The 12,735-nt window shown below is 39.0% G+C and overlaps 1 protein-coding gene across 3 annotated transcripts in view; it reads right to left on the bottom strand.

Moving 5' to 3' along the window:
* SYT1 (synaptotagmin 1) overlaps positions 1–12,735 on the bottom strand; it is a 255,317-nt gene that overhangs the window by 50,069 nt on the left and 192,513 nt on the right. For all 3 annotated transcript variants that reach the window (XM_031055590.1, XM_031055591.1, XM_031055592.1), the window contains one exon: positions 1,174–1,291. In XM_031055590.1, coding sequence (XP_030911450.1) covers positions 1,174–1,291 — 118 coding nt within the window. The remainder of the gene's footprint in view (positions 1–1,173; positions 1,292–12,735) is intronic.

Genomic DNA, 12,735 nt, shown 5'->3' on the forward strand with positions numbered 1-12,735 from the left:
ATAGAAGACTTAGTTTCCCCACACTATGGCAAGGTCCTCCAGTTATTCATCAAGAGTGGTAAATAAAAACTTCACAGTTGCTTGAAGTAAGTTCCCATTTCTGTTTATTTTGCATATAGCTATTACCTTGTGCTAAGATTATAAAAAAGTAAGAGCAAAACACTTTTTTTCTTGTCACTTGCTAAATCAAAATGAGAAATTACATCATCTTTGGGTGAGGGGCAGCTGTAAAAGTTTTCAGTCCTAGAACTGTGCTGGAAACAGCCTCATTCTCAATGGTGGGTAGCAACTGTTTCTTCTAAACAGAAGGCATACAAACCAAAAATCTCCTGCAGAGACCTCACCTTATAAAGCATCTTGTTATTTAATTTGGTGTCAACTAATTGGCAATTTATACAGTAATTTGTGTCCAAATTCCAGATGCAGCAGCGAACAGAAACCTACAGGGAGCTGCACCAGGTTGCTGGGACACAGCCCAGGTGCGTCCCTCAGAGGTGGCACACACCCTGTCACCCACAGTGTGCACAGCCTCAGCCCCTGGAAAGGCTGCCAGGGCTGGTGGCAGGTACTGAGCACATTGGATGTATCAGCCCCACTGCCTACCACACACACAAGGCTGTCATTTTGATTTCTGCTGCGCACACAAATGCAGAGCACCTCTAACTCTGCACGTGCAAGCAATCACACCTGAGCCCTTCAAACGCAGAAACAATCTTCCTAGCACCTCAAACAGCAGTCAGCATGGCAACCTGTGGCGAGTTCCTCTGTTACCTATGTATCTGCAACAATGCAGTGAAATGCTCACATTTTGTGAGATTAAAGAGACAATAGGAATTGTAGTCAGATTTTTTTTCTCTGCCTGAATAGTCTGTATTTATCTCTAGGCAACAGGAGAGGAGGAAAGCACAGAGAGCTTGCACTGTCATCTGATCGTGTAACACTTCAGACCTTGTCTTGGAGTGGAATGCAACGTCTTGTGATTTTTTTTTAAGCTAGAATTAGTTCTGATATACTCAGTCATGCCCTAACTTTCAAGAAAACATAAAACCAACATCTTTCAGACAGGGAGCTACAGCCCTTACCTTCTCAGCCAAGAGACCTCCAACAGAAAACTAGTTGATTTTCTGCCTTTACAAACTTGCAAAATCTTCAAGGAGATTTTCACACACATACCTGATAGTCCACCGACATCCATCTTCTTCAGGTTCTTTGCCTCCAGAATGACGACAGTCAGCTTGCCAGCAGTAGGCACATAACGGAGGGAGAAGCAGATATCACCCAGCTTCTCTTGCTGTGAAGGCAAACAAGACATGATGTTTTACTTTAATGATTTTTTTTACCTTTTGAAAAATGCAGTTTTGAAAGCCCCGCAGAAAATTAGCAGGATTACGTCTCCAACTTGTACTGCTAAAGAAAACATTCAAATGAACAATATTGAGAAAACTACCACAAATTGTCCAGATTAAATCCTTGATAATCTCAAATCTGTTGCAGCAACTATCCCGTATGCAACCAAATGACAAGATATGTGCTGGCCAGAAAGTAAGTGATACTTTTCACAATTTCACCCCTGACAATAGGGGTCCCACAAATACTGTTTGTTCTTTAAACTAAGCCAGTTTTTTTGTTGTTTTGTTTTCTCCAGGCTGCATTTCAGTGGAAATCTGTTAAGAAACACACACACAGAGCTACTAGGCTGTTTGCTGTGAAAGAGTAATATGGATCTTTCCCGTCACACTTTGCCATAAAAGCAGAAAGTATAAAAAAACCCACAAAGTACCAAATATGCAGTATAAAAAAAGACTTGTCTCCTGTCTGTTGGAAGAGAAAAAAGCCAGGCAGATAGAGACCATGAAAGGACCATGTTACAGTACATCCCTCCTCACATAAGGAATAGCAGTAAGGATTTGGTTTTGCCTTCCAGCCCATCATCTGAGATCCTGCCAAATGCAGTCTTTTGCAGTTCATCACTTAATATTTTCCTAACAGTCCTGGCAAAGAGGGAGAAGCTGAATTATGTTCAGAATTACAGGAACTTTGTTTTAAAAGGATGAATAAGAGATAGGAATTTGCAGAAGAGAGAGGGAGGATATTGCATATAAATAATGAGTTGGATGATCCAAGCTTCTTTCCTCCTTTCCTTCAAGGCCCATGGTATCTCTACGGGGGCTAACAAGGATGTTTTTGAGACAAGAAGGATGAGCTTACACCAAGCAGACCAATAAAAAATTTCAGACAGCCACACTTCTCTTTCGAAGGCATTAGTTCTAATGGCATATGTCTACTTCTACAATTTATTCTGATAGTAGACTATAAAGTACATTTTTATGATCATATCTCTTTGCTTCCAGTGTTTTCTTAGACACAACTGAGAGCAACTTGCTCACATGCTCATGGATGCAGTGGATATTTCCTACAGAATAGACAGTCCATGTGCAAAGGACTTTACATACAATGTGACAGATTCTAAATTGATTATTTGAAGTTGGGACTGAAATCCAGGGATAGTAATAGACAGTTCCCTGCCAGACATCATCTCAGCAACCACCAGTGGTCAGGAAACATACAGAACAAGCCCAGTTACATGCAGTTAAGAAATGCTTAGACAGAACAAACAAATAGCTCGTGATGTTAAATCTGTACAGTATAAAAATAATGCTGTAAGAATGCACTTGTGCCAGTATCTTGAAAACTCATGGTGTCCTCCTCACCTCAAAAGGATATGGTAGAATTGGGACAGATTCCAAGAAAAGCAGCAGGAATAAGCAAGGATATGACACAGTTTCTGCAGAAGGAACATGTAAACAGATTAGGACTCTTCAGGTTGCAAAGTGAGTAGCTGCGGAAGAGACCTCTATCTGATCCAGAAGGGCTAGAATGACATTATTGCCTTGTTCAAAAGGACTGACAAAAATATATTAAAAAAAATCACTCATATCTAGAACAACCCAAGATGTCTTTCAGAACATGGACTGCATTGGCATGAAAGAATTTACTATTCCTGCCTGACTGCATATCCTGTCCTAAATCCCAGCACAGATTCAGATAATGAAAATACAGATTTCAGCCATGCAATTTGCATAGCTCATGCCTGGCTTTAGCTGAGCTTTGAATGGCACAGTGACAGCAAAACATGCTCCTGTTCACCTGACATTTGGTTTTGCAAGTCCATATTGGATAGGGTAACAGTGAAGTTGATCTACCACTTGCAGGTTGTTCAGAACAAAAGAAATCAATTGCTTATTGATTTGTGTTATCATGATCACAGGACACCCAGCCACCTGGTGTTCTCCACAGTCACTGCTCTATTACATTGTAGAGTTGGCTTAAATTTGCCTGTGGATTCATGGGGCTCTCCAAAGACTGAAACAAGGTATATGTGAAAGCTTATTTTAGTCCCTCCATCTTAGAGATCTCTGTACCTACGTATCACCCAATATTCAAGGGCTCTGCCTCACCTCCAGATTCATTAGGCTGAGCCTTAGTTGTAGCAGCATAGGAACTTCTGCCCCCTTTTAAATCAATACCATGCTTCTAATGCTTCTAATTGTTCCTTTCAGTGGATATTTGTAAGGGCTTTTTTAGCTTTTGTTTGTTTCAATTTTTGGTGGTTTTTTTTTTTTTTTTTGGGTGGCTTTTTTTTTTTTAATCTCGCGTTGAGACAAGAGTGTGTTTAGAAAGCATAAAATAGCGTTAGGATTGCTGCTTCTGATCTGAGTCCATCAGCAGTAGCTGAAGGAAGTACTTTAAACTCAACAGCCATTGCCACAGAGACCATCACGTCTCACTACCATTTCTGTTTGTAATCATGTTATGCTTCTGTGCAAATACTGTAATTGTCTATACAGAAGAGTAATTTTAAGAGGGTGTTTAATGCTTCTTTTAGCCCATTTTAATGTAATTTTAGCTGCAGGAAACACAAAGAAGGCAGCATCACGGAAACAGCCAGTTTTCCATAGATCACCAGGAAGCCATGGGAAATGGCAGCAGATGATGGGCTAATTCCAGTGAATAACCTGAAGTACAAATGTAGGCACCTCATTAAATGCCTCCAGAATCAGGTTTAGCACTTCTTTTGTTGGTATGAAAATCTATATCAACTGCATTTCTACAACTTCTTGTACTTGTAATCTTTTTTCTTTGCATGACTGCAACTCTTTTTTCTTAAAAATTCAAAAAGTATTTGTCAGGCGAAGCACTGGAAGTGGCAGCACTGCAATGAAGCTGAAAAACCCAATCACTAGGTGTGGTTTGCAGGAGATAATTACAAACCCCTGCAGGGCTACCTGGTACAGATGAGTGCTACTGGTATGGTGATTAGCCCATGGAGATGCCTTATTGTTATTATTAATTTCTTTCAGCCCTGTGTATAAATAATTTATGTTAGTAAATTACTTTGATCTCTGATGGAAACTGTAAGTTAGTGTTAGAAACTTCCAGCTGGGAGTTTCATAGCCATTAACCTATCCATGTATAATGCTTATACACCAATCAAAAGATTCTCTCCATCTAAGCAACTTCATAACTTCATTACTTTTAAAGAGGATGCAATGGAGCAGAACATAAATGACAGAGACAATGCTGCTAACACTTCTTCAACTTAGCAAAGGCTATTTTTAGTCTTGTTGAGAACCTGGACTTTTTAGAAATGACTCTTAAGTGGCTCCTGCCTGTTTTGTGCCTCTTCTCCCACTTGTCAGTAATCATGTTTGCCTCGACAGGACACTTTCCTAATGAGCTGCAGAAAAAAAATGCTTTTTGTGCAGATTACTCTCATTTGTACTGCAGAATCTCTAACAGACATATCTATGTCGTTAATGTAAGCATTCTCTACATTTTTGTGGAAGATGCTATGAGAGAGTTGATGCTTGCAGTTCTCTTAGTAAAACAATACCAAAATAACAAGCCACAGCACCATATGCTTTCCCCTAATTGGATATAAGACTCAAAAACAATCAGTATTGGAAGAACATAAACACAGCGGGGTTGGTTCTCAACTTTGGTACCTGGTTTTGATTGTGAATATTTGCGTAAGCCTGAGAGAAACACAATATGATGTGATTTATGGGCAAAGACCCCAAATAATACCATTTTACCCTAATCAATATTTACAATGGAAGCTTGTAATGTTCACTGTTTAGTTTTCATAGCTACCAAAATGTTTTAAAACTCTGTGGAGAAAACAGGGACAGCACAACTGTGGGTTATGAGCCAAATTAGTGTTTTCCAAACTCAGGAGACCCAGGTAAACTGTAAGGACAGAATCTCTAATCCCAATTCCCACACTGATGGACTTCATACAATTTTCAGGCCACCACATGCTGTCTGCACATGGAGATCTTGAATCCATCAAATTCCTTTTCTTGGCATGTAAGGCGTGATTACACTAAGCCTCAAAAGGTGCCACAACAATACCAGTGACAGAACCACATGGTTGCAGAAGTTGATGACATAGACTGGTCCCAGCTTCAATTAAGCCACAGTAGCAAGCGGGTAGAATTAGGAACCTATATACATAGCTGGGATTTAGAATTATGAAAGCATTGCTCCTCTACCCATAGAGCAAACAGGGATCACACTGGGGAAGGGCAATCAAGAAAAAAGAAAGGGTGCCCAACAAACCAGTAAACACGAAATTCTATTGCTACCACAGCTGTCTGACATTACTAGTTACAAAGACACTGCATTTTTGATAAATACATGGCTAAGGAACAAAGTAGAGCATTTCAAAGCTGCAATAGGTATAATCAGGAAAGAAAGAATCTTTTCCTCTTATATTTGCAAATCAGGGTTGAGAAAACCCCACAATATGAAGATGATTCTGCCACAATTAGGCAAAGGAGTGGGAAGTGAGCAAGAAACTCCTAGTCCTCAGTTTGTAGAAGCAGGCTAGAAATAGATGGTGCAGCAGGGAAAGATAAGGAAGGGGAAGAAAAGCTGGAGCTAACGTGTCAGCCCTTATGGCACGTTGGAGACTATCACATGAATATGTATGCATACCAAGTACCAATGTACCCCAAGTCTGTGCACTACTTTTGGGATAAAATACCAAGAGCAGAGAGGGGAGGCAGAGCTCTCCCAACCCTTTCAGGCAAAAGGCTTATTGCAGAAGTACCTGTTTCAGACTTGCAAAATGTTATCTATACATCCAGTCAATATAAACCTAAGGGCTTTAACAGCTATACCATTAATCTGACAAGCAGAGTAATTCCTTTGTTGTCTGAAAAAATGTCATGCCCATGAACACAGCAGCCAAGCTGGAAGTAAGTAAGTGCTAAAAGCCTCTGGAGAGAAGTCAGAACCATCTTCATGATTGCACCTACTGCAACTTTAAAGAAACTATTTTAAAACAATAAAACATGAACAGACAAGCGCCCTATTGCACGATTCCTTACTCTGTGACCAGTCTGTGTTTTGTCTTACAAAACGGAAGTACAGAACGTCTGATCAAAAGTCTCTCCTGTTTGCTTTTACTAACTTTTTCTTTTCGAAGAGTCTTCATAGATTATACTCTCTTAAAATGTGCACACTTGGCCCCAAAAGGAAGCCCCTGATAATGTAAATGCAGTTACAAGACATCTAACACGTAAATCAAGCAGAAAAGTGAAATAGGTTATAGCATGAGACCTTGGATAGAACAGAATTCTCAAGGCAAAGATCTGTAGGACTCGCTTTGGACCCTGTAGAAAAGGGACTAACAGTCACAACAGGCTAAAGAAGATATGAAAAGGAGACTGATATTAGGCAAAGAGAAAACAGAAATAGAAGTAAAGGTCCATGAGGCAAATTTTTAAAAGGGAGAAGTTCTAGTGCAGACAGTAATGGTTCATGAGGCAATTTTAAAAGGGAGAAGTTCTAGGGCAGACAGAATACTCTTTCAAATGAAGTGAATTCATTAAAGGTATTGGGAGGTGGTATCTGTAGGCATACAGTCTGTGCCTACATGCTATAAAGTATAAGTGAGAAAGAGCCAGAAGAAAGGTTTAATTGCATATTGCTTTTGACTGATTTCCCTACCACAGTCCTACTCTGACTCTTTGTGATACAACCTTTTTTTTGCCAGCACTATTTCTTACCTTTGCTTAAAAGGAACAGACCTATCAGGATCTTTCTCTGGAAAGAAAAAAAATCTACTTATTTCTCCTTCTTTCCCCCAGCCTCCTCTGAACAGCACTACTTGAAACAAAAATTCGTGACACATCTCTGTCCTCTTATTGCAATAGGTATAAAAAAGCAGTGGATTGCATTTCTTTTAACTGCCATAACTATGTAATATTCCCCAACATAATGGTAAATTGGACTTGAAAGCAATTTGGGCAATAAATTTGAATGAACCAATGTTATTAAAAAATTAACAAACTAGGTTTTGTCAGTTTCCTCCTTTTAGTCCACTTATTACATTTTTTAACTGTTTAGAAAGAGTACTTCAATTACTGCTTTCTAAAAAGCAGAGAAAATGGAAGGAAAAACACTGTTATTATTAGTAGAAAATGACACTTCACAGTCATCAGTTTAAAAGCATCACAATCAGATGCCTCTTGCAAAATGAGAAGTGCTGTGGCCGAAGGCAGCTGAAATCAAAGACTAGCCAAACTCCACTCTTTGATTTCCAGACAAGAGACCGTGCTGCCAAACATACCAAGTTCTTAATGAAACAAGAAGAAAATGAATTTGTTAAATAAATGAGCAAAGGAGGAATGAATGAAAAGAATCATATATGGCTGAATGTCGTGGCCTGGTTTTCCATAACTCTTTGCCTACCCACAAATGCTTGCAGCTGGCTGCTCTGCTTTAATGATTGCATGTCCCTCTGTTTTGCCACTTGGCTTCTCCTCAGCTCCTGCCTGATCATATTTCTAAATGTCACTCATGTCTACGCAGGCCAGTGCACAAAACAAAATTAATTTAACTGAATGGCACACTAATATTATTACTTTTGACAGCATGGAAAACTTATTAACTACAGTATGTCACAAGGCTAGTCTTCTAGTGAGTAGTTGAAGTACAACATTGAAAGGAAATGTAATACATTTGAAAGATTTTTTTTCTTGGCTTATCAGACATTGTGAGAAGTCAAATCACAAAGCTTTTCTCTAATTATTAGAATATTATATATGCACTGCAATCACTTTACAGAAAGTCATTGTCCTCCTGTGATAGGGTAATAGGAAGCCACACTACAGTTCCCTTGCTTTATTTGAAATTTCCTGTAGTAAGAGCATCTTAATGCTCAGTTAATGCAGTGTCTACTACCAAGTGTGTCTTTAGTTTCCAAAGGTGATTGAATTAAAAGCTTTAGACTATGACCTGGCATTACAGCACACATCCAGAAGTATATAGAATCAGTAGATAGTCAAGAATTGCAATTAAGAATCAAAGTAAGTAGCAGTTTCTTCCTTGTAAGATGTATGACTACATGTGGTACTGCATGAAAAACCTGGCATGAACACAGTCCTTGCTACAACAACCATACATTATTGATTATTGAACCATATATTATTGGCACTCCAAGACAGAAACAAGCTGATTTGAACAAACCAGTAAAAGTGGGAATGATTGGTATAATGGAATGACTAATCATCTATGGCTGCTGGTAACTGCTCCTGCAATTCATCAGCATCAGGGAAAGACTTTGAGGCAAAATCAGTAGTGCCATTACTGAAGCCATATAGCATTACATTTCTATTTGTTCTGCAAAAACCATAAAGAGAAATTCAGTGGAATTCATGGATTACCTTCACAGGCAGCCATCTTCTTCCCTTTCCTGAAACTTCAACAAACTACTAAGACAATAAAACCTACTACTAAGCCATTAAATAAATGCTGACTGATGCCCTTTCTCTCCTGTCTTGCTTGCTGCAGAGCCAGTTCAGCTTTCATGTTCCTCCCTAATATCCCCAAGCACTACCTCCAGCACCCTTCCATGACCCCCATCACAAAGCAGCCTCTTCCAAAATCTTTTAAGTTGGCAATTAGGAAAGAGGCAACACATACTGGCATTGTTTTAAAACTAGAAGCTCGCTGGCTAGCCAGGGGCAGGCCAAAGAGAACACATGATGACCCACCATGTGCTCAAGGGCTTCCCTGAACAGGGCAAGAATCTGAGGATCCTGTGCCTTTATTTTCACACAAAGACAACTTAGCAACACAGGAAAACAAGGATGCCTACTGCACTGCAGCAGGGACCTTAAAAGGGCTGCACACCGAGGACTGGCACAGCAAGATGAAAAGGAACCGGATTTGCTAATGGGAAAACCACAGACAGCTGATCTAAGTTGACAGCTGATAGGTGAAGACTTATAGCAAGACAGTTCTCCACCTGTAATTTATCAAGGTGAAGATTTTCTTTCATGTAAAATTTCACCCCAGCCAATATAATCTTTTTTTGCTTTTATGCTACAAGCACACACAAGACTAGAAGTCCCTTTCTGTATCACTGTTTTTCATTTAGAAAGTTTTCTAACATTGTCCTGTTTTTACTGATTTTTGTACTGAAGATTTTTCCGGAGCATTGGAATTGCCTAAACATGAGGTAGGGTAAAGCACATGCAGCTGGAAAAGAGGCAAGCTGTAAAGCTCAGAAAAGCTCCTGCTCTAGTGCTCCCTAGTTTGAGGGAAATCAGAAATATGTAAAATACTCTCTCAGATAATTTCAGTATTTTTGTCTTTGGTTCCACTTGAAATGAAGAAACTAATACATATCTCCCACAATGTCTTGCATTACATTTCTTAAGTTCAGCATATTAAATATTTGTGTTCAGTTCAAGAATGAGGTCCTTCAAACCAGTGTTACATTTTCAAATCTACTGACTTACCCTTACCAGGCTTATATCCACTTCTTAAACTAAGCATTCAAACATTTATTTTTATGAAACTACTGAAAGATATTAAAGTGTTAGATAAATATATAGTGGCAAGCTCCTCTTTTGTAACTCTACTTCTCCTCACTATTTCACTTTGAAAAAGTCTCTTAACACATTCTTTAGGAAGACAAGGCAGCTCATCAAAGGTCATCACAGTAATCAGAACCACACACTCAATTGTATTAATCTCTTCAATAAAGAGTTCATTGCAGTTAGCTAAAAATCTAGGACAGAAGACTGCACTTATCATAAGATCTCTGGCTTAATGATGTTCCTGTTTAATAAATCTTAGACCACAAGGGAAATAAGGCTGAAAAAGTGCTAAAGTTTTACTTGCCTTACTCAAAAAAGGCCAAATACGATAAAGGTGGTATCTATCAGTCTTTTGTCTTTAATCAAACACAGATGAAACAAAAGAAGAATTTATAAAAGTTGTAATAATGTTGATTTAAAGGATATAAAATATTATGAATGGGTAGTCACACTGTTTTATGGAAAAAGAAAGGTCTTTTCAACTAAAACCAGATTCCCTCTTTGGTAAGATTGGAAATTTGCTTGATGAAGGAAGAATGCACATTTTTTTTCTTTTTGCCATTCAAGGTCTGCTGCTGTTTTTTATAGGTGGGGAAGATTTTTTTTCTGCCAAAGGAGGCAGGTGATATAACAGTAAATAGTAATGCAACAGGTTGGTCAAAAAGAAAGTTCTTAATCAATTACCTGTAAGCAGTTACAAAGAGGACATTTTCATACAGCCGAAAGCAAATTTTCTACAGTCTAAGACACAGAACTCCAGACTTTTTGTAAGTATCTTCTGAATCAGGAAAGGTATCTTGCAAAGCAATACCTCCTGCTGAGGATTCAGGGTCATAAGCTACAGACCATGAACTGCTAGTGCAATGCTGCGCAAAACAATCAATAGTGGACATGATCAGAAGAGGCTGTGACTCGGTCTGCCTGCCAAAGAAATAAAGCACACAGCACACAGCTCTTGTGTACATAAATTTTTTTTTAGATGCTGAAAATGACAAAGAAGGTAAAAAGTCACAACTCTTATTGGAAAAATGGAAACCTGATTTTGAAAAACATGTGAGAACAATTTCTGCAGCTTTCTGAAAAGAGGATTGGACATGACTTGATTACTGTGAGTAAGTAATGTAGAAAAGAGCAAGCATCATGTATTAAATTGCTTGCATCTACTGAAGCAACTGAGTAGAATCCAGTAAAATTCAAGTAAAAAATAAAGTACACATTTTAAAGAGAGATCAAGTATTGCCAAAACTATAAAAGGATGTGTTATTTTCTTCACCTACTTCTGTCTTAAAATCAGAAACTTTCAAACTCTGGTTTTAAAGACCCTCTAAGAGTTTTCCAGTGGAGGTGCAAAGCTGCCTATAACAAACATTGCTGAGGGCTGAGAATCATTGAGTTTCTAGCTCCTTGTTCCAAAACCAAGCAAGGTCTAACTTTCAAGCTTATAAGGGGGTTTCCTTGTGCCACTTTCCTCCCAAGTTGGCACTGGGAGAACACTATTAGCTCCAGGACGCTGCCTGTTTCCTAGACTGAGTTCAATTACAGGACATTCTTTGAAATATTCCTTGAAGACCAAGGAGTCCTCCAGATTCAGGGCAAATACCACCTAATTTAGAGAAATGTCTAAATTAATTGATAGGAACTAGCACTATTTCTAAAGTAAACAAAGGTTTTTTGAAATAGGAGGCTTTTTGCAGAAAGAAAATGTTTTCTAATATAAATGACCCACATGTCATAGAAAACTTGTCTGCTCTAAAAAAATCACAGAAAATTAATGTTTTTCCTGATAATTAATATGCAAATCTGAGTGAGTAAAATCTCAGCATAATCCACTCCTAAATCTGGGCTGGGCATTAACAGACAGGAGATGTCAGCTGCAGACCTCAGGGCACTCCCACAAAAATGAGCTGCTGCCAGTTTTGAAGCTGAGGCACCACTCATTAACAAGAGGTCCTCCTGTTAATTTTCACAGTTACTGAAGAAGATATGAAAAAACAGAGGTAAAATAACTGGATTTAAGACATCCAGAAATAATTTAAGTAGCACCTAATATTAACTATCTGATGGGAAGCTCAGGCGCTGTCTGCCCCTTGCCAGCCACAGCACTGAGAAGCTGCAATGCCATGTTCTATACCAGTGGCACCAAAAGCAAGTTGTAAACGCCACATAAGGGTAATAGTACAGGGAATGACTTGAGTCAGAATTTTATGGCAAGCTCTTTGGCTAAGAAGAAGACATTTGAACTCAAGGTCAGCCACAAGAGGAGAAAGGCAAAGAGAAGGGTTCTGAAATGCAGCTGCCTTTATCAGTGTTAGTGAATGCTGCAGTACCTCCCAATTCCATTCTGTTGTGGGCAAACGCATGTGGCCGACCAAACACCACTTTCAACTCTCTCACTGCTAGTTAGGAAGCCTCTGTCTCTGACATTGTTTCTGCAATTGTGATTGCAGACATAATTGTCAAGGAAAGTATCTTGACCTCCATGTCACTGGATTCAGTTTCAGGTACATGTTTTACTCTAGCTTTAGGCCAGCAAGAAGCACATAGAGAACATATCTGGATCCAAAACGATATCGGAAATAGATTTCATCTGTGCACCAATGATGGTAGCTCAAAGTGATTTGTGTTCTGCTTTAATGACACAGCAGTAGTAATTCTGTTGCAGTGATCATACTCCAGCCCTCTACAGAAAAAAACATACTCTGAAAAGGCACAAAACAACTACAGTAGCCCTCCATCCCTCTAGTGAGTGAGCCAGCCAGGAAACCCCTGAATGCTTCTCTAGTTATGATGGTGACAAGCACAAAGTAAACTGCAGAAGGCCACAGAAAAGGAAGAGAAG

Source organism: Geospiza fortis, unplaced genomic scaffold (assembly GCF_000277835.1).
Source record: "Geospiza fortis unplaced genomic scaffold, GeoFor_1.0 scaffold166, whole genome shotgun sequence".
Lineage (NCBI taxonomy): Eukaryota > Metazoa > Chordata > Aves > Passeriformes > Thraupidae > Geospiza > Geospiza fortis.